General features: G+C 56.0%; 1 protein-coding gene across 1 annotated transcript; it reads right to left on the reverse strand.

Annotated features, from left to right (window-relative positions):
• Nucleotides 1-258: 258 nt before the first annotated feature.
• Nucleotides 259-21,091, reverse strand: SHISA8 (shisa family member 8). The gene is made up of 4 exons (XM_067296385.1): nt 20,472-21,091; nt 2,161-2,285; nt 1,826-1,978; nt 259-773 (listed from the first exon to the last, which is right to left on the reverse strand). Exons 1-4 carry the CDS (start codon nt 21,029-21,031, stop codon nt 388-390), a joined length of 1,224 nt encoding a protein of 407 aa, XP_067152486.1. The 5' UTR covers nt 21,032-21,091; the 3' UTR covers nt 259-387.
• Between the last annotated feature and the right edge of the window lie 981 nt (nt 21,092-22,072).

The following is a 22,072-nucleotide window of genomic DNA, read 5'->3' on the forward strand; positions in this document are numbered from 1 at the left end:
ACCACCCAGAGAGAAAGAGGGAAGGGGCAAGGACATTCGCAACGAGTTTCTCGTGGCGGGTCATGACGGTGCCGTGCGGCCTTCCCGGGCGAGAGCCGGGCTCCTGCCACGGCCGTGCCGTGGGGCGTCCCTGGCCCCTGCAGCGGCCGCTGCCGGGGCGGGTGTGCTGGAGGTGGCCGTCCCACAAGGCAGAGTGCATGCCGGCCACGCTCGCTCGGGAGGAAACCTGTCCCGCGGCGCAGCTCCCTCGCCGCTGGGGCCGGCCGCCGCAACCAAGCGGCCCCTGAGCTGGCGCTGCTGGGCCGGGCCGGGCCGGGCCGTTGGGCCCCTCTGCCGGTGCCGTGGCCTAAACTGGAGAAAGAGGGTTGGCGTCGCCTCCCCCTCTGCTTAGACGGTGACCTCGGTCTTGCTGTTGGTGGAGAGGTGCCTCTGGGGCTGGGCGTAGTGGGGCGTTGCGGGGCCGAAGACCTCGGGCAGCTTCTCGGTGCTGAAGGGTCGCATGGCGGCGTAGCCCTGGCGGCGACCCTCAGGCCGGGGGCCGGTGAGGACGCCCCCCTCCCAGCCCCCTTTGAAGGCCGGGCTGGCCAGCAGTGGTGGGGGGCCGGCTTTCGTCCCCTTGGCTTTGGGGCCCGGCACCCCCTGCCCCAGGGGGCAGCCCTCCGGCAGGGCCGGCCCCTCTGCTGGGTGCAGCCCCCCGGCGGGGAAGGGGAGGGTGCCGGCGGGGGGCAGCTCCACCGCAGGGAAGCGCTTGTAGAAGTCCTCCGGGGCGCTCTCTGCAGGGACACGGGGCGGGGGACGGCGGGACGGGGCGTCACCCTGTGGCAGGTTCGGCTGCCCCCGGTGGGGCTGCGGTCCCCGGGGGGGCTGCGCCCCAGAGTGGTGCTGCTGCCACCTCCCTGCTGCATGCACCGAGGCTGGGGACCCTGTGGGGCAGGGGCGGCTGGGGGGCAAGCAGGGTCCCATAGGGCAGAACAGGGGGGGCAGTAGGGCCCTGACGGGTGGAGGAAGGTGCTGGGGGATCTTGGACCCTGATTGTCTGGGGAATGTTTTAGGTGCTGGGTGAATCTTGGCCCCTGATTAGCTGGGGGAGTGCTGTGGGTGCTAGGGGAATCCGGGGCCATGATTGGCTGGTGGAGTGCTTGGGGGGGGATGGGGGTCCCTGGAGGAATTCTGGTCCCTGATTGGCTGGGGGAGTGTGGTGTGTGCTGGGGGGGGGGGGGGGGGATCCAGGGCCCTGACTGGCCAGAGGAGTGCTATGGGTCCTTGGAAGAATCCTGGCTGCTAATTGGCTGGGGGAGTGCTGTGGGTGCTGGCGGGTGGTGGTGGGGCATCATGGCCCCTGATTGGCTGGGAGAGTGAGGGGGGGGGGTGCTGGGGGATCCTGGCCCCTGATTGGCTGGGGAGTGCTGTGAGTGTGTGTGTGGGGGGAGGATCCTGGTCCCTAATTGGCTGAGAACTGCTGTGGGTGCTCAGGGATCCTGGCCCTTGATTGGCCGGGGGTGCGTGGTGGGTGCAGGGGGTCCTGGGCGTCGGCAGCTCTGCAGGCCCCGTGTTGGGAGCATGCAGCCTGCGCCCCAGCTGCCTGCCGCAGTGCTTGGCCACCTTGCGCCCACCCAGCGCCCAGCCCCGTCCTGGCTTGGCCAGCCCCGGCCCCACTTGGGGCCCCCCTCCCCCCCTCCCATGGGATCCCAGGGTGCCCCCTGACCCCATCCCCGACTGGCACTGAGCTCCGCTCCGGCTCAGCGCAGCGAGCAGCCCTGTGCCTCAGTGGGGGAGCTCCTGCCTCCCCGGCTGGGCCCCGGGCCTGCACGGCAGCGGCACTTACCCACGGCCTTGAGCGTGGCATACTTGGTGTAGTCAGGGGCCTGCAGTGGCACGCTGCTTGCCAGTGGCAGGCGGCTGCCGTGGGCCAGCGGCAGCCCCATTGGGTGCCCCCCGATGGGGTTGTTGACCATGGCGTTATTCAGGTGCAGCTTGTCTGGGGAGAGAAAGGTGGGCAGGCAGTGGGAGGAAGGGAGGCTGAGGAAACGGGAGCCCGGTTGCCTCAGCTGCCCCTGCCCTGGCTTGTGCTGGGTTAAAGCAGGTCACTCTCGGCAGGCTCTCCCATCCTCGCAGGCAGGCGAGTGGGGTGGGGAAGGGGCTGGGGAGGTGCCAGCTTACCTGTGCCATTCCTGGGGGGCGGGCGGCCAAGCCCCTCGCCCACCTGCACCTGGAGGCTGCCCATGTGGCCGTCGAGCTGCTCCAAGGGGCCAAGGCCTGGCTGCTTCAGCAGGTCCGTCAGTGTCCTGGGGAAGGTGTGAAGGGTGATCATGGCGCTGCCCGGCCCCGTGGGCTCAGCACAGACCCAGCGCTCGCCCCCGGGCCCACACCTCCCTGCGCTGGTTGCCTCAGGGACCTCCCCAGGTCCCTCATGTCTCCTGCTACTCCAGGTCTCTCCATAGTCCCTGGCCCAAACTGAGCAGCAGTGGCCAAAGAAGCCACATTTTTGCCAAGAACCCAAATGCAAATCCCAAGCTGAATCCAGCCTGCCTTTACCCATCCTTTTCCTCCCATCTCTGGTTCACCCAGGAAGGGCTTTTTTTTAGGCTTTGGAGGGAGAGCTGTGTAGCTTGTGGTTAGGAAATCATCACCGATGGCGATTAATACACACACACACTCACAACCCAGCTATCGCAAAAAGGCTAGAGTACCTCCCTGGCAGCAAATTAAGGTTTGGCTCAGGCTGAACCCTCCTGGGGCCAAGAGCTTCACGGTGTAAAGCCAGCGAGGGAGATGCATTGCTTGGAGTGGGCTACAAGGGGCAAAACAGAAAGAGTCGGAGAAAAACTGAACTGACGTCAACTCAAGGTACACCTCAGGGATATTTCCCCAGAGCGTGAGCCTGGTGGAATGAGGGGAGAGGTGGCTACACCTTCGCTTGAATTATTTCAAAGTGGAGAAAACCCAGGGGAACAGATTAGAGCCACTGCTTGTGCCTCTTTGGGGAGAATGAACTAACGGTGGCCTCTTGCGCATGCGCTATCCATTTGTAATGCCCTCTTTATAAGTAATAGCATTAAACATTAAACACCATTACATAAGATAAAGTGCTGTTTCTTTTAACGTTCATGGCTGGAGACACTGCAGTAATACTGTGGTGCACAGGCAGTCCCAGCGCAAGGCGCGCGCACACATTGTTGTGGCCCTCTACAGCGAGTCCCAGGGTAGGAAACAATGATTCTATTTGCATTGGAATTAGCATGAAAGAAACCCACAATTTATACTATAAAGACCAGCCTTGTGCTATCAAGGATGCTTAGGAAAGCAGAGAGAGTCCAGTTAGGGCTTTTGCTGTCTCTCTAATCCCCAGGATCCCTGTCAGCATGCCTTTCATGTCAAACACTCTGGCTAGTTTATATGGGCACACTAAAAGAGCTGCAGAAGGAGCTCACGATATCAAGTGACCGGACGATAAAACAGCAGATTAAACTCAGTGTGGATAAATGTAAATTGATGCATATTGGGAAGGAAGGTGAATAATCCTGACTTGTTATATATGTCAGCTCATTGCTCTGGAGCAGTCAAAAACCGCATCTGGAGCAGTGCCTGGCTTTGGCTCTCCCAGGACGAGAGACATGTCACCAAGCTGGGGCAAGCCCCGTGGAGGCCCACCAAAAGGGTTGGGGACACAGTGCTTGAGGAGAGGCTGAGGGAGCTGGGCTGGCTGGGCCAGAGACAAGGAGGCTGAGGTGGGTAATTGCTGCTCTCAGCTGCTGTAATGGGGGCTATAGAGGAGATGAAGCCAGGACCTTCTCAGAGGTGCACTGTGACAGAGCAAAGGTTGCCAGATGCAAGCTGGACTAATTCTGGCTAGAAATAAGGAAAACTCTTCTCCGTGAGTGTGGTCAGACATGGCAGAAGGGCCCAAAGCATCTAAGGGATCTGCATCCTTGGAGATACTCAAAATTCACCCAGGCAAGGCCCAGAGCAACCTCATCTAGCTTTGAAGTGAGCCCTGCTCTGAACAGGGGATGGACCTGAGATTCCCCCGAAGGTCTTGTCTGACTAAAATCTCTATCTGAGATTATGTAGTAGAACAGGAAAAGAGTTAGAAAAGGGTGAAATAATTGTAGCTTCCATTCACAAGATAAACAGACACTAAATATCGTGAAAAGGCTGGGTATGGGCCTGTTAGACCTGCACAGGGCTACCAGGAGAAAGCCCTGGCTCCTGTGCTCCTATGGGATCCCTGGCACAAGTAACTCAGGCTCTGTCTCCCTGCAAAGTTTTTTCCTTACTTTTTGCAGAAATGTGGAGGTTTCCTCCCCTCAGCCCTGCCTGGGCTGATGTGCCTTCAGCTGCTGCCAATGATGTTAGGTGTATCACTTTTTCTAGTCACTCCAAGGCGACACGAGTTGACCACACTGACCTTGCATGCCCACCCCCTTCTCCTCCCCCTGCATCCTGTTCTCCACAAACACTTGTCTCAGGGACATGGGGTGACTCTTAGACTAGGTTTAGCACCTTTTTCCTGGAGTGGGATCTGTCACAGTCTGGTCTAGAGCAGCAAGATCACTCGTCCACCAAGACTTTCACCCAGTAAAACAATGAGCAACCAAAGGGCTTTCTGCAGAGTCAAGTGAAAAAGAATGGTCTGATTCATCCACATCCTAGTCTGATCTCACCTTTCCTGAAAAGCCTCATCCGTGCTCCTCGCTTACTACAGACCTTGTGCCCCTCTTCTCTCTGCCCCGGCCTTTCCTCATCTCCCACAGAGATAGGCACCCAAAACCTCCAAGCAGAGAGCTCACATCTCCCTCCAACAGCTGCATAGCAGGACAACCTGACCCTCCTGCGGGGCAGGTGCGTGCACTGCCCTGCAACACACTGGATGGCCTGATGCAAAATGAGGGTGAGAAACAGCACCAGAGGATGTGGAGCTTGCAATCTGGGTGACCAGATCCTACAGCCCCTTATGTGACCTGCTGTCAATGTGTCATGCTTTGGTGCTGGCTAGGACTTTCTTATATATAAGATTTGAGAATCTTCCTTGTCAAGTAGCCATGAGTTTGGCTCGCTTTATCCACCTCTTTGAGCTCCTGTTTCTGTCATCCAGCTCACAAAGTCCTGCCTCAGGATGCACCATGTGAAGCCAGGGATGTGGTGTGTGGGATGGGGCAGTGCCTCTGAGATTGCCTTGAAGCCCCAGCCAGGATTATTGGAGGACTGTTCCCATGACATTATACCTTCCATTTTGGCTGCAATCAGTGAACATCACAGGGCAATAGTAAGAGCAGCCTCTGGAAAGTTGCAAGGGAAGATCATTCACTTTGTATTTCTTTTCCAGCATTCTGGGGAAGCTTTGATGAACAGGTCCCCCTTGAATCTCAAAATGGGCCAAATGCCTCATATAGTTCAGCAAAAGGAAAATGCAAAGTCCTGCACCTGGGGAGGAATAACGCCATGCAGCAGTACAGGCTGGGGGCTGACCAGCTGGAAAGCAGCTCTGCAGAGAAGGACCTGGGGGTCCTAGTGGACAACAAGTTGCACATGAACCAGCAGTGTGCCCTTGTGCCAAAGAGGGCCAACAGCATCCTGGGCTGCATTAGGCAGAGTACTGCTAGCAGGTCAAGGGAGGTGATCCCTCCTCTCTACTCAGTCCTGGTGAGGCCATAGCTGGAGTTCTGGGTCCAGTTCTAGGCTCCTCAGTACAAGACAGTTGTAGACATACTAGAGAGAGTCCAGTGAAGGCCACAAAGATGATTAAAGAACTGGAGAATTTTCCATGGGGGAGAGGCTGAGAGAGCTGGGATTGTTCAGCCAGGAGAAAGGAAGGCTCAGGGGGATTTTATCAATGTGTATAAATACCTGATGGGAGAAGGAAAGGAGATAGAACCAGACTCTTCTCAGAGATGCCCAGTGACAGAATGCAAGGCAATGGGCATAAATTCAAATACAGGAAATTCTTCTTAGACATAAGAATCACAGAATCACAGAATCACAGAATCACTGAGGTTGGAAGGGACCTCTGGAGATCATCTAGTCCAACCCCCCTGCTCAAGCAGGGTCACCTAGAGCACATTGCACAGGATTGCATCCAGGCGGCTTTTGAATATCTCCAGAGAAGGAGACTCCACCACCTCTCGGGGCAACTTGTTCCAGTGCTCTGTCACCCTCACAGTGAAAAAGTTTTTCCTCATGTTGAGATGGAAGTGTCTGTGTTTCAGTTTGTGCCCATTGCCTCGCGTCCTGTCGCTCGGCACCACTGAAAAGAGTCTGGCCCCATCCTCTCGACACCCTCCCTTCAGATACTTGTACACATTGATAAGATCTCCTCTCAGCCTTCTCTTCTCCAAGCTAAACAGGCCCAGCTCTCTCAGCCTTTCCTCATAAGAGAGATGCTCCAGTCCCCTAATCATCTTTGTGGCCCTTCGCTGGACTTGCTCCAGTAGTGCCACATCCCTCTTGTACTGGGGAGCCCAGAACTGGACGCAGTACTCCAGATGTGGCCTCACCAGGACTGAGTAGAGGGGGAGAATCACTTCCCTCGACCTGCTGGCAACACTCTTTCTGATGCAGCCCAGGATACCATTGGCCTTCTTGGCCACAAGGGCACATTGCTGCCTCATACTTAACTTGGTGTCCACCAGCACTCCCAGGTCCTTCTCAGCAGAGCTGCTTTCCAGCAGGTCAACCCCCAGCCTGTACTGGTGCATGGGGTTATTCCTCCCCAGGTGCAGGACCCTGCACTTCCCTTTGTTGAATTTCATGAGGTTCCTCTCTGCCCACCTCTCCAGCCTGTCCAAGTCTCTTTGAATGGCAGCACAGCCCTCTGGCGTATCGGCCACTCCTCCCAGTTTTGTATCATCAGCAAACTTGCTGAGTGTGCACTCTGTGCCTTCATCCAGGTCATTGATGAAGAAGTTGAACAAGACTGGACCCAGTACTGACCCCTGGGGGACACCGCTAGCTACAGGCCTCCAACTAGACTCTGTGCCACTGATCACAACTCTCTGAGCTCTGCCATTCAGCCAGGTCTCAATCCACCTCACTGTCCACTCATCTAACCCACACTTCCTGAGCTTGTCTATGAGGATGCTATGGGAGACAGTGTCAAAAGCCTTGCTGAAGTCTAGGTAGACAACATCCACTGCTCTCCCCTCATCTACCCAGCCAGTCATTCCATCATAGAAGGCTATCAGATTGGTTAGGCATGATTTCCCCTTGGTGAAGCCATGCTGACTACTCCTGATCACCTTCTTTTCCTCCACATGCGTGGAGATGGCTTCCAGGATGATCTGCTCCATCACCTTTCCAGGGATGGAGGTGAGGCTGACTGGCCTGTAGTTCCCTGGGTCCTCCTTCTTGCCCTTTTTGAAGACTGGGGTGACATTGGCTTTCTTCCAGTCCTCGGGCACCTCTCCTGTTCTCCATGACCTTTCAAAGATGATGGAGAGTGGCTTAGCAATAACATCCGCCAGCTCCCTCAGCACTCGTGGGTGCATCCCATCAGGGCCCATGGATTTGTGGGTGTCAAGTTTGCTTAAATGATCTCTAACCCACTCCTCCTCCACCAAGGGAAAGTCTTCCTCTCTCCAGACTTTCTCTCTTGCCTCCAGGGTCTGGGGTTCCTGAGGGCTGGCCTGACCAGTAAAGACTGAAGCAAAGAAGGCATTCAGTAACTCTGCCTTCTCTGCATCCTTCGTCACCAGGGCACCCACCCCATTCAGCAGTGGGCCCACATTTTCCCTAGTCTTCCTCTTGCTGCTGATGTATTTGAAGAAGCCCTTCTTGTTGTCCTTGACATCTCTTGCCAGATTTAATTCCAAACGGGCCTTAGCCTTCCTCGTCGCATCCCTGCATACTCTGACAACATTCCTATATTCCTCCCAAGTGGCCTGTCTCCCTTTCCACTTTCTGTATACTTCCTTCTTCTGGTTGAGTTTTGCCAGGAGCTCCTTGCTCATCCATGCAGGTCTCCTACCTCCTTTGCTTGACTTCCTACTCATAGGGATGCACCGCTCTTGAGCCTGGAGGAAGTGATGTTTGAATATTAACCAACTCTCTTGAACACTCCTTCCTTCCAGGGCCCTCACCCATGGGATTCCTCCAAGTAGGTCCCTGAAGAGGCCAAAGTTTGCTCTCCTCAAATCCAGGGTTGCGATCCTACTTGGTGCCCTGCTGCCTCCTTGCAGGATCCTGAACTCCACCATCTCATGGTCACTGCAGCCAAGGCAGCCCCCAACCTTCACATCTTCCACCAGTCCTTCTTCATTTGTTAGTACGAGGTCCAGCAGCACACCTCTCCTTGTTGGCTCCTCCACCACCTGGGTCAAGAAGTTGTCACCAATGCTCTGCAGGAATCTCCAGGACTGTTTGTGCCTAGCTGTGTTGTCTTTCCAGCAGATATCGGGGTGGTTGAAGTCCCCCATGAGAACCAGGGCCTGGGATTGTGAGGCTACTTCCAGCTGTCTGTAGAAGGCCTCATCGACTTCCTCATCCTGATCAGGTGGCCTGTAGTAAACACCCACAACAGTGTCACCCATGCTAGCCTGCCCTTTGATCCTTACCCATAAGCTCTCGACTCGCTCTTCATCCACCCCTAGGCACAGCTCAATACATTCCAGTTGCTCTCTCACATAAAGAGCAACTCCACCACCTCGCTTTCCTGGCCTGTCTTTCCTAAAAAGCACGTAGCCATCCATGACAGCACTCCAGTCATGCGAGCTATCCCACCATGTCTCTGTAATGGCAATGAGATCATGGCCCTGCGACCGCACACACATCTCTAGTTCTTCCTGTTTGTTCCCCAAGCTGCGTGCATTGGTGTACAGGCATTTCAGGGAGGTGATCGAGCATGCAGGTTTCCCAGGAGGGATACAAGAGGGTCCTCCATAGCCACATCCCATGCGCACTTCCCTGGCTGCATTCACCTGCTGGAGGCATCCTGACTTGAGCAGTCTTTTGCCAACTACCCTGTCACTATAACTCTCCCCTTCCCCCATCTTTCCTAGTTTAAAGCCCTCCTTACCAGGTTGGCCAACCTGTTGGCAAAGACCCGCGTGCCCCGCCTCGTGAGGTGGATCCCATCTCTCGCCATCAGTTGTCGATCTTCAAACAGGGTCCCATGGTCGTAGAAAACAAAACCCTGTTGCCAACACCAGCGGCGCAGCCAGTCGTTAACCTGGAAAGTCCGTCTCCTCCTCCTCTCATCCATCCCCCTCACTGGCAGGATTGAGGAGAAGATGACCTGGGCTCCCAGACCCTTGACCACCATCCCCAGAGCTCTGAAATCCTGCTTGATGGTCTGCAGTTTGCCCTTGGTGTCACTGGCGCCCACATGGAAGAGCAGCAGTGGGTAATAGTCCGAAGAATGGACGAGCCTTGGCAGTCTTTGCATGACATCTCTCACACGAGCCCCCGGCAGGCCACAAACCTCTCTAGACAAGAGGTCAGGTCGGCAGATAGATGCCTCCGTCCCCTGTAGCAGGGAGTCCCCCACAACAATCACCCGCCGCTTTTTCCGGGTGTTCCGGTAGGGCACAGGGTCTGTTGTCCCGGTTACTTCCCTGGCAGCCATGCCCATCTCCTCCTCATCCTGGAGGGCACTAAACCTGTTCTTCAGCTTCAGGTCTTCAGGAGGAGTAGGAGCCTTTCTCCTCCCACGAGCAGTGACCAGTTTCCAGCCTTCTTCTATGATGTTATGTTGTAAGAAGTCTTATGTCTTATGTCTAAGAAAAAAACTTAATGGTGAGGGTGGTCAAATACTGGAACACATTGCCCAGAGAAGCTGTGGTGTCCTTGGAGACATTCAAAACCTGACCAGACATGGTCCTGAGCAACCAGCTCTAGGTGACCCTACTTGAGCAGGGGGTTGGACGAGACGATCTCCAGAGCTCCCTGCCAACCTCAACCATTCTGTGAGTTTATTTCAGTGCTGCTCTTTGTACAAGAACTCCTTCCTTTCCCTAAATCATCTCTTCCTAAAGACCTGAATACCATTTGGCTTTGGTCTCCAGATGCACTCAAAGTGTAAGACTTCCCTATGATAAAGCAGATAATTTGCTGAGCTAAACTGGTGTGGCCACGTGCCTTCGGAAGACTTCCTTTGGTTTATTTACACCTCTCTTGGCCCAGTCAGGCTTCTCCTGTCACCAAGGCCATGCCTCCTGCTGCTGTGCCCTGTTTTGCTCTGGGCTGCCTGTCTCTGGCTCACTCTGGGGCTGTAGGTAGCAGCTGCTGTTGACCCTGGGATGCTCCAGGATCTGCTATGGGGACTTCAGTCCAGATCACCCTTACACACCGTCGTAGAGATTTTGTTTCACCCTGGATCGCTCTTCCTCCTGCAACTCCAGGGCATGCTTAGTCCCAGGAAGAGAGACCCTACTGTTTCATGGGACAGACACCCTTGGGTGCCCTCTGACAGCTGTCCATGCAGCTGCCCGGCTTGTGTCTGGGTAGAAGAGCTGCAAGGCAGCATCCCGCTGAGGAGCTGGCGCGTGTCAGCTCTCACCTTCCCTGAGGTATGTTACTGGCCGGCCCCCTCCCCACAGACTGCTGCCTCTACTCCAAGCATCCCCAGGGCCCAGCATTCAAACTGGCTTGTTTCACGGGGAAGTTCAATGCAATTTGACCATTTTTTTTTTCCTCGCGTCTGTTTATGAAGCGTCTGTTTAAGTAATCCTTTATCTGTGACTTTCTCTCCAGATAAATCCATCGGTGCTTTTTTTTTTCATAAACCTACCCTCAGCATTGACAGCACAGACGAGAACAATAACAGCAAAAGCAGCTCTTAACAAGCGATTTTGCTAAGGTAGAAACTGTGCACAGACCCTGAGCGTCAGCAACACCCCACTCACCAACTCTCCCATGCCACAAGCTGTGCCACAGGCAAGGGCTCCAGATGCAGCCCATATGGGGCTGCACCCCACGACCGACCGGTCAATGGGGCTCTTTCTGCACCCTGGTGCATGGGCACATGCTGTCGTGCCTGCAAGAGCTGGCTCTGTTAGCCTGGGGCTGTAGGAGGCTCTTCATGGTGTCACCTGGGGTGGGATCCATCTGGACACATCATGGAGGTCCAGCCAGGGCAGTCGGGGGCCTGGGATCATGGTCAGCTGCCCAGCCCTAGGAAAAGAGCTCCCTGCATGCATCCCCCATCCCCAAACCCTGTGGTATAAGGAAGGAAGAGCTGAAGGGGACACAGAGTTGTCTGCACCATACGTGTTTTGGGGTTTTTCCTTCAGACTAGCCCTAGCCTGGTCCTATGGCCTGCAGACTTGGTGGCTGGGGAAGGTTGGATCTGCTCCTGGAGCACATCTCCCAGGTTAGTTCATCCAAAAGTATGTGGCTCTGAAATGGCTCCAGGGTGCAGATCAAGGTTGGGTAGGCAGGGAAGATCAGCTGACTGGCTTTAAATCTGCACTCCTCACCTGAAATTAAACACTAATGTAGAGGCATCTATTGCCAGGACCAGTCTCCATCCACCACACTGTGACTGCAGATGCTGAGCTCGCATGGCTGCACCTAGAGGTCGGTGTCCTAATCTGGAGTGAGATTCCACTCTGAGCTACCACTTGCATGGGGGAGAAGACTGGCTTACCCAGGCAAAGTCTTGTCTGGGCTTGTGTGCAGCCCTCTCCAGGCTAAGCCTGGAAGACCAGGCCAATGAGCTTAACCAGGGATCCCCCAAAACTAGCTTGGTGCAAGCCCCAAGAGCTCTTCAGCAAACAAAGAGGCAAATCCTGGAGCAGTGACAGTGACAAGTCAGAAATAGCTCTATTGGCAAGAACCGGCATGCAGAGGTCAGTGCTCCTGAGACATTCTGGGGGAACTACTAGGTGCATGAAATGGAGGTGACCCTGTGGGATTGGGGAAACAGGGCCTGACAGACCACCCCAAGCCCAGGGTCTGACCCACTTTTGGGAGCCCTGTAGAGGAGAGAGGGATCAGTGGCTTAAGACCCCTATCTGGAAACCACAACGGGAGAGCTATTGCAAGCTATGGGCAAGGGGAGTCAGAGGAATTGGAGGAGGAGACAGTGCAACCATCAAAGGAGGAGAGAGATAAATGAGTGACAGTCAAAGTGACATTGCCCCAAGCTGGAGTGAATGCTTTGCTCCTGTGCTTGGAGGGGGAGCAGAAGGTCACAGCCCACTGGCTGAGCAGGGAGGTGAGATGGGAAGCCAGAGCAACTTCAGGTGAGCAAAGGCTTAGTAGGAGTGGAACCATACTGCACATTAAGGCTGTGGGGGGGGTTGGCACCCTGGTCTCCCACATAGCTGTCAGTGCCAAACAAGAGCTTTGCCTTTGCCTCCTGGGGAAACTTTTCCCATATCTTATACTGCTTGGGACTGGGGCCATCAATCTGTACAGTGACTGCAGGACACCTGCCTGCTCTCTCTGTAGAGGCTGGGACACCCAGGGCAAGGTGGTTTTGCAAAGCTGAAGTTGCAGCAGGGGGTTACAGAACTTGGGCAAGACATTGTGTAGTGGAGGTGAGCTGGCCCGGCTGGACATTGCTGCCAGTCCATAACCTGTCCTACTCCAGCAGAGCCTGGTGTACTGGGATCCTGAGGGGGGCCCTGCCCAACAGCATATGCTAGCAAAGGGTTGGGAAGGGAAAGCAGGCTGCTTAAGAGCAGCTAGAGCCCAACACCACTGTTTCCACGGGCACGGGGTGCCTCCCAGCCCATCCATCAGGTCCTTTCTCCAGGCTAACTGGATGGCCTCTTTGGTGGGCAGACTGCAAGATGATGTTGGCAGAGACACGATGCAGTCTGGCATGCTGTGTCCCTCCTCATGGGGAGACTGGCACATTGCAAGGCTGTGAGAAGGTGACTGCGTTTGCTTCAGACACCTTTGGTTATACCCCCAAGCACCTCTGCCCTAGGATCGTTCATGGTGAGACACACACATCACCTTCTGTGGGGACATGAAGACCTTCTCTCTTGAAGGAACAACACTTAAATGGCCTGAAATCTTCCAGAATCCTGATCCCTCACCCACCCTGTCTTGGTCAGTGCTACCGCCAGCTGGGAAAGGACAAGACAAACATTTTTAGTTCGTCTGGGTCTCATTCTGCTCTGGCTCAGCAGGTCAGGTGAACAGACGTGGCACAATAAATGAATTCTGCCCCACTCACTTGTGTACCACCTGCCCTGGTCTCTCATTGCTGCCAATGCCGACTGCTAAATACAGATCAGGAAATAGCCTGCTGACACATTTGTCCTTTAGGAGGGAGAAATGGGAGCAGTGCTCAGAGCTCCTGTTGTCTGTGAGCAGAGAAGGGGAGCTTGGTGGAGGGAGACAGGTGCAGCCGTGGGAGCGGGGAGCAGGGAGAAGGGCTGTGGCTGCCCTCACAGGGGCATTGCCGCAGGCCTGGGGAGCCCATGGGATCCCCTTGGGCTGCAGTCCGCAGCAGCCCTCAGCCACGGCTCCCCTCTGGGCTGCACTCAACCAGCCTGGTCACTCCTCCACATGGGTGCCCTGGGGTGGTGGGACCACTAGGTGACATGCAGACATGATGTCAACCCAGGCTGAGGGCAACCGAGCACTGCTGAAACTCCTGGGAGAGGATTGCTGCCGTATGAGGTCTCTGAGGTGCCAGCAGCACATCACGTGTAGAAGTCAGATGGGAGTAACAATGGGGAGGAGGCCTGTGTCTCCCTCCCTCCCCATAGCTGGGTCATTTTGGTCTCTTCTTCCAGAGAGCTGGGGCAGCATGTGACAAGGCATTCATCATATTGCCTGCAAACACCTTTTCTAGGTCTTTGTTGCTTCCTACTACTGTGGGCATCAATCACAAGCACAGCCTCAGCCTGGAGCATTGCCAGAGAAACACCCGTTGCAGTCAAACATGCAGTGAGGCCGGGTTTCAGGACCCCAAATATCCCGGAGAGACCTGGCCTGGACTACAGCAAAACACAAGCATCCAAGGGGCTTTGCTGCTGCATTGGCAGTGGCACCATCTTGGTGGGACAGCTCAGGGCAGTGCTGTCCCTGATGTCCTCAGGGCCCACTGCCCCCCTCCCCAGCCCCACACCTGGGTGGCAGGTGCCTGGGGAAGTCAGGCAGGCTGCTCTGCAGAGCTGTCCTTTGGGAGGCACAACCTGCACATTTATGCAGGTGCACGCTGGGCACAGGTATGCCCACACAACCCCAACTGATCTTTCTTTGGCATTAGCAGTACCCATAGAAGCATGTACAAGACTATTTTCCCCTGTCCCAGCAGCCTCTACTGCCTCTCACAAGGCTATAAATGGCTCCTGTATGTAACTCTTCTTTCTCCTGAGATGGCTTATCCCTATGGACATTCCCCCCTTAGGCAACCCCAGCCATAATCCTATTTGTCTAGAGGCCAAACTTTGCCGTGTGCCTACCGGTGAAAGCCCCAGGAAGCACACCACTAGGAGAGATGTCATGGCAGGCTGCTGCACCTATATACCGGCAGGAGAGAGTCTTGAGATATTCTTGGCATCTTGGCAGATTTCAAGGATGGGAATGTTTGGGGAGCAATTGGGGAGCAAACTTTCCTTTCAGTTTTCCTGGAAGGTCCCCAGATCTCTTGCCCATAGGCATCAAACAGATGCAAGATCTTTCTGTGGGGTCTCATGGTGTGAATCTAAAAAGATTCATGTAGCCTAGGAGGTCCCTATGTCCCTGGAGATCTGGGGGCCTAAAGAAAAACACAGGCAGGTGTTCCTGACTCACACGGGATTTGGACACGCTGAGCAAATGCTCAGGATGGGTGCCAAGCATAATCTGAGCAGGAAGAAGAATGGTTTGTGGGAACCACCATAAGGACCTGCAGAAGGATGGCAGCCGTCACGGGAAGAGGGAGGAAGAAACAGGTAGCCCGCTGGCTGAGTGCACGGCCAGTCAAAGATAAGAGCATAAGTTTTAGATCCTGCTGGGAAATAGGTGCCTTGAAACACCAGATGTTCCCTTAAGAAAATGTAAGGTGGTCAGGATGGAAAGTCCAGGAAAAGCCTCCACCTGTCTGGGCAAAGCAAGAAGAGTTGTTGTGTGTACATGAGCTGAGCTGATGGATGGCCCTGGGATTTTCAGCAGCCAGAGGTGACTTAAGGTGGGGGGGGGGGGTCTAAAAATCACCTGTTGGAGGGAATGAGGCATGTTATCTGCTGAACAGTTTTTTCCCCCACAAGACAGAAAATCCTGCGTTGCTGCTTGTAGGCAGCTTCTATGATAGCAGCCAAGAAAGTCTGCCGGGATCCCTGAGGTCTGCCCCATGCAGAACTGCCCATAGGGGTGTTTGGGCCACAAGTGGAAAGGAAGGTCCTCCTACTGAGGACAGGAGCTCTTGGTGATGGCGACAGCACTGAGCCAACAGGGCTCAGTAGTTTGTAATTTCCTCCCCACGCTGGGGAAGATGGATGTCCATCTGCAGTGGGGCACTGCAGCCTGAGGCCTCTCACATGCCTCCTCTTCTCATTTGCTCTGGTGATGACCAGCAATGAGATTTGGGAGAGCAAGCTGTGCTTAGGGCAAATATGGTGCCGGGTGAGGGGTGAAATATTGACTGGGAGTGAACATCGGTTATTTCATAGCAAAGGCACACCGAATGGGCTGGCTAAGCATCTTGCAAGATCAAGAAAGCTCTCAAAGCCTTCCTGCTCCAAGGCACAAAAGGCCGAGTCGACCATGCTGAGTCTGGAAAGGAGCGGGATGGGGGATGTAGGGCTGGTGAACACAACCTTAGTCTGGCCTCCAGACAGAGGTGCCACCATGGGAAGGGCAGGAGCCGGTGGGGAAGAAGGGAAGGAACCCATCTTCCTAATGTGGGCTTTTTCACTTTCAGCTAGATGAGCAGGGTATGGATGTCCTTGTTTGGTGCTGGGGCCAATCACACTGTGCTTACATGAACATCTCGGAAAACTCACTGGGGTGGGGGTGGGAGGTCTCAGGACAAACTGGATGGTCCCAGTCTCACAGGTTCAGGTGAAGCAGGACACTGAGATGCAACTGATTGGGGCCTTCAGGTCTCTCAGTGCCATGAGGATCAGCAGCAGAGCTGGTGGGGTTTTCTGAGACTTGTTGCTCTTCATAGCTCAGAGCTTGAATCCCTCTCCACCAGAGCACCTCTGTAAGATGTGTCCCTCATCTACACAGACAAGTGATGGGAGGTGACCCGTGGAGTATGCGAATTTTGCAGCCTACAGGGACCAGGAACAGAACGACATTTGAAGGCATGCAAGTGGCAGACCTTCCTCCTTAGCCTAGGAAGTTTGGAAGCAAAGACTCCAGGAACAGTCCTGGAGCATGAGGACCACTCCCCAGGAACAAGAGAAAAACAGCAGGACAAATAGAAATGGACACCAAACCAGCTGTGCAATGAGAAATTGGCCTGAGGCCATGATGCAGTCCTCAAGGAGCAATGTGAGAAGCTCATACCTGAAGCGCTGAGAGGAACACAAGGTTGCATTGCCCATGCTGAGCTATGTCTGGGTGTACAGGGGAGAGGGAGGTAGATAGAAATATTTGTACTCTCTTGGTAATGCTGAGATGAAACATGGTGTACAGGCTGCCTGTGCACACTGCTACACCAGGAGGGAGGCAATGGTGCAGCCTGCGTCAGAAAGCTGTGCTAGTCTTACAGGCACGGAAAGGGGAGCTTGCGAAATACAGGGCACAGAGGGTCTGGCAGGTTACATGCAAGAGACGCGGCCTTTGAGCAGGCTGTACGGATGGCTTGCCCTGTTATGAGAGAAGTGGCCCAGGGTGGGTGTAAGGAGTCCTGAGACAGCTTTTGGCCACGGGCTCAACTCTGCACCACCATGGAACAAAGCTCACAGAAACAGGGATGGCTCCTCCATCACCCACCAACTCAGACACAGTTGCTGGTGCGGGGCTGGTGCTTTGCCTCCCAAGTCTCCGTACAGCTTCACTGCTGTGCTGCCCTCGCATCCGTCTGCCTTTGTGCATGGATCTCCATGCATTTCGACAGGGAATGTTGGATGTAACATCACCTCTTTGATTCATGGACACTTTTTCCTTTTCCGCCATCTCCAGTGCAAAAAGGTCTAGTAAATTTTGCGGCAAATGGGCTCAGGGGGCAATAGAGAAACACTCTGCTGTCTGTCATCCCCTTTCCTGGACCATGGCATCACCCTGCAAAGCCAGAGTTGCTTTCAGTTTAAGCAGAAGGAGCCACTCGGTAGGGAATGGGAAAAGGAGATTGCTCTCCCTGCTCCTGCAGTGACATTCAGAAAAATCACCCGTGCGGGCCAGCAACAGCTGTGCAATGCTGCGGCCCATGGCCAGAGCTCAGGCACAACTACTCTGTGCGTGGTATGAACGGAGGTGGGCTTCTAATTTTGTCCCATGAGAAAAGCACAAAGACACGCAAGAAAAACTTTCCTTTTCCCACTCCATATGCCCATGTCCAAAAAATCTGCAGCTTCTAGGAAGAAAAGATCTGTTGAGCAATGACCCACACATTTCAAAGCGCAGTCCCATGTGAGCTGAATGTATGCTTATGGGGAGCAGAATAAATTGCCGCTCTGTTAATTGGGAAAGTTCTGACTTGTATTAGTGAAATGGGAAGGAAAAGAAAAGAGGAAACACTTAGCTTTGGTAGAACCAAGGCTACAAGTAGAGAACAAGTTTCCCTCTGCTCAGCAGCAATGTTCCCGCCAGGTATCTGGTGGATGAAATGAGAAAATGCAAGACCTGCTGGTGGAGCCAGGTTCAGCGTCCTGGAGATATGCCTGGTGGTCCTGCTGTGAAATTGTGTTCCCACAAGAAAGCGAGGCACTGACGTGACCAGGTCAATATGCCAAATTGTCTTTCTCTCACACACACATGCATATAGAGACTCCTGCACCCATCCCAGTTTGTGTCACGCCAGTATCACACCCAGATGAGTGTGAAGATTTCCCCTCGGCCTCTCAGTCCCCAGCACTGGCACAGCAAAGGGCTGTGGGGCAGCCCCAGCCCTGACAGGCCAGGCAGTGGGCAGTACTCCTTGCTGGGGTCCCACCACAGGCAGTGGGTGCTTCCTGGAGACCCAGGAAGAGGTTTCCAACCTGGGTGCAGGGCTTGGGGCCCCACAGGCAAGCCCAAGGTCAAGGCATGAGGCTGCTGCCTGAAGGCAGTTTCCTGCCTGTCTTTGCACCAGTGCTTCCCTCGAAAGGTGAACAAGTGAAGGCGAAGGGCAAGCAAGCCCTGAACACAGGGGTACATCTTTGTGCACCCAGGCATCCTGCCCTCTTGGGCAATGATGTGCCTCTTGTAGGGGCCGCAGCGGAGTGGTGAGATGTGATAGGATGGCAGCTGGGCTGTTCTCCATCCCCCTTACTCCAGGCTGGGAGATCAAAGAGCAAGGGGGTGTGCAGTGCTGCACCCTTCCCAGCTGCAGTGTCTCCTTCCAAGGAAGAGGAGCAAAAACCCGCACAAGCTGGGTAAATGAAAGGGGAGTCAGAAAGCACGGCGACTGGCAGAGGCCGTATTGATCCTGTCAATGTGCCAGAGCTTCCTCAGGCGACACAGGGGAGAGACGCAGACACAGACACCAAGCCAGGTCTCCCCCAAGGGGGGGACTGGAGCACAGAGCCCCCCAAACAGCATTGCACAGCTCAGGGGGGCCTTGCAACTGCCTGCCCCACCTAGTTTGCACCTGGCCTCCTCCAAATGTGGAGAGCTCAGCCCTCCCTTCCCCTGGTTGTGGCCCCGTGAGCAGGCAGAGGAACCTGGCCTCTCCTCCTGGGCATGGGCACAGCAGTCTGGGCATGGGGTGCACCACGTCTGGGCATGGGGTCGAGAGGAACTGGGATGGGGTGCACTGGGTCTGGGGATGGGCACAGTGGATTCGGGATGTGGCAGGTCCAGGGATGGGGTGCAGTGGATCTGGGGATGGGATGCAGCGGATCTGGGCACAGGGTACAGCTGGTCCGGGAATGGGGTGCAGTGCTCAGGTGCTGCCCAAGTCCTGTGTTGGAAGGGGGAGGCAGGCACTCTGCGGGAAGAAGAGAGGTCCCCTGTGTTCAGGGATGCAATCAGAGCAGCTCCCTGTTTGTCCTGGTAAAATCATTTCCTCAGGTGCAGCCGATGCCCCAGCAGGGCAGCTGGGGTGGGGAGCGAGGCTGATGCGTTGGCCATGCTGCCTGCCTGGGAGGTGCATGGCGTTTCACTGGACAACCCCCAGCTCCCCCCTGGAAAGCCAGGGACATGCGACGGAGCATGTTGTGTGCCCACAAGCCATGGCTGTGCATCATGCTAAGGGCTGGGCACGTGATATCTCTTTGCCACGAGCTGCGACTCAACCTTCTCTTGGTACCACTTGGGAGACGTCCCTGCAGGGGAAGGGGGTGCACCCAGTGCGGGGAGGCAAAAACAAGCCTCGGCATGGCATTTTGGCGGCTGCGTGTATGTGCATGCAAAGTGGGGAGAACAGAAATGGGGCAAGAAGTGTTTATTTGAAGTCAGGAATAATGAGTGAGTGAGCCGGGGAGCGGGCGATGTGCTAATAACAAGACAAAGCAGGAGGGAGGAATGGAGAAAGTGGAAGGAGGGATGGGAGCCCCGGTGGGGGGAGAAAAGGGGAGACGCATGTGCGACATCGTGACCTTTTCTCCCCCCTCTGATCCCACGCTTAGCAGGGTGGCTCAGCTGCCATGCTGGCTGGAGCAGGCGGGGGGAGCCCGGAGAGATAAAAATGAGGGGCTGGGAACCTGGCGGTGCATGGCCCTTTCCCCCTGCATGCCCCACTGGCTTGCTGCCCTTCCCTGTGACAGCTGGGGCCGCAGGGACAGAGGGGTGGCAGCCTGACTTTCTGCCTGTGGCAGAAGTGAGCCGAGCCCTGAGGGCTTTGCAGCCCTCCGTAACACCCCGATACGCACATGCACGAGCCCATGTGCTGCACACAAACACACGCACACACACGCAGCAAGGAGGTGCAGAAACTGCACAGGTGCCTCTTATCGATCTCCTCTCCCCCCATGCTGGCAATGAGGATAAAGCCAAGACAACTTTTGTCCAGGATTGTCCTAGGCATTGACTGACTCCAAAACACATCAGGAACCACGAATTTAGGGAGAAGGAAAAAAAAAAGCCACTTCTAATAGGTGATGTTTTGTCCACCCCACTGACAGGGTGGATGGTTCTCCTTAGCAAGGGACAGACCTTGCAGCCTCAGGGGATCTGACTAGGTCATTTAGGAACAAACTGGGGGACACGCTTTCCCCCTGTCCCTGAGCAGGCTACTCCTGGGGCTGGCAGCCTGTCCTGGCTGGAAAGGACCAGGAGCCATAGCCTACATCTCCCTCCTGTGCAGCTTTGCTCTGCATTTTGGGCTGGGGGATTGGCCCCCCTCCCTGTCATTGCCCAGAGGGGCATGGTGGTGGCCCCGTTGGCAGCCCAGGTAAAGCTGGGGCTCACCCTGGGGAAGGGGGACCCAGAGCCCGGAGTGGGGGGCTGGAGCTGTCCTGCAGGAGGACTGCAGGGGTGAAGGAAGGGGGTGCCCTCCCCCTTACCTGGACATGGTCATCTCCGCCTGGGAGCTCTGCGACTTCTCCAGGCCCAGCTTGGTGAAGATGCCTACCAGCACCATGATGGCCACCACACCACAGATGATGTACACAATCATGTTGGTCTTGTCCCGGGTGGGATCCTCAGGGGTCTCGTCCACCCGGGCTGGCGGCTGTCCCGTGTTGACCCAGTTGGGGGTGTCATAGTTGGAGCAGCCGCTCTGGTCCAGCCGCCCAGGCTTGAACTGGCAGCAGAAGCGGTACCCACAGGTCCCGCAGCAGTACTGGTAGATCCCCAGATTGCAATTAAACGGTGGGTCCCACTGCCCCATGACGTCGTAGTAGCCGCGGCAGCGGTCGCCCCCCAGCATGGCTTCGGTGGGTGCCGTGGCTGCGTCCTCGGCCGTGGGGCCCCAGCTGGCATTGCTGCTCTCCACCTGCCCCTCGGGCTCAGGGCCCCGTGTGCTGGGATCGCTGGTGCCCACCCGGCCTGGGTCCAGGAGCACCAGGCAGCAGATGCCAAGGATGTAGCTCCTCTCCATCCGCGCACGGCCCCGGCTTGCCATCCCGGGCACCCTGGCGCTCAGGGCTGTGTGGCTGCTTTGTCTCCCACGGGGCAGCAAGCGAGAAGCGTCCACCGGTTTGCAGAGGCCACCTGCGCCGCTCTGTGCAGCCCTCCCTGCAGGAAGGGGTGAGTTACACACGCTGTCCCCCCTGGCCCTCGCGAGACGGGCCCCCCGGCACAAGCCTCATGGCTGCAAAAAAGCCCCCGCGGAGAAGAGATGAGGGTTTGGCTGAGGGAAGGGCGGAGGGAAGGAAAGGGGAAAGACAAAGCGGAAAAAGGAAAAAAAAGAAGTGATTAAAAAAAAAAAAGTGTGAGGGGATGCACCCCCTCCTCTCTTGGCAAAAAATAGCCCAACAGGCAGGAATTCAGAGCAGGAGCTCAGGCACACGGCAGTAAAGAGCCCTCATCCCCTCTCCCTCACTTAGGAGGGACTCTTGCATCCCTGTGGCGGGAGCAGCCGGGCTGCCCGGCAGTGCTGCGGTCCATCCCATCCCGGCTGCTGGGAGAGGAACCGGGAGGCGGGCAGGCAGGCAGGCAGCGTGTGTCTGCCTCTCCCCCTTCCTCCCAGACACTGAGCTCCTGACAGGGAAAAAAAAAAAAAGAAAAAAGAAAAACCCAACCCTTCACACCAGAGAGGGAGGGAGAGAGGGAGGGAGCAGCAGACAAGGAAGACGGGCAGCGGGAGAGGCAGAAGGAGAGCAAGAGTTCACCCCCCGCACCGCGGCGAGGAGGGCTGCGCTCCCCGCTGCCCAGCAGCTTCCCGAGGAAACCGGAGAGGCTCCTTCACCGAGTCCTCTGACACGCTCGCGTTTGCCTCCCTGCACACAGAGCCCTGGCCCACGGCCAGGGCTTGTCACCAGGCCAGCAGCAGCCACGTGGGAGGACGCTAGCTGCCCCCCGCCGGCTGCAGCCACCGGCACTGCTGCCTGCTTGGCCCAGGCGTGAGGCGCCCCCTGTGCTTTGGGGAGGGAGGGGGCAACCTTCGCAGACACCTTTTTCCTCCCTGCACTGTGCTCTGCTGATTCCTCCTCTGGTGGTGGTG

Source organism: Apteryx mantelli, chromosome 1 (assembly GCF_036417845.1).
Source record: "Apteryx mantelli isolate bAptMan1 chromosome 1, bAptMan1.hap1, whole genome shotgun sequence".
NCBI classification, from domain to species: Eukaryota; Metazoa; Chordata; class Aves; order Apterygiformes; family Apterygidae; genus Apteryx; species Apteryx mantelli.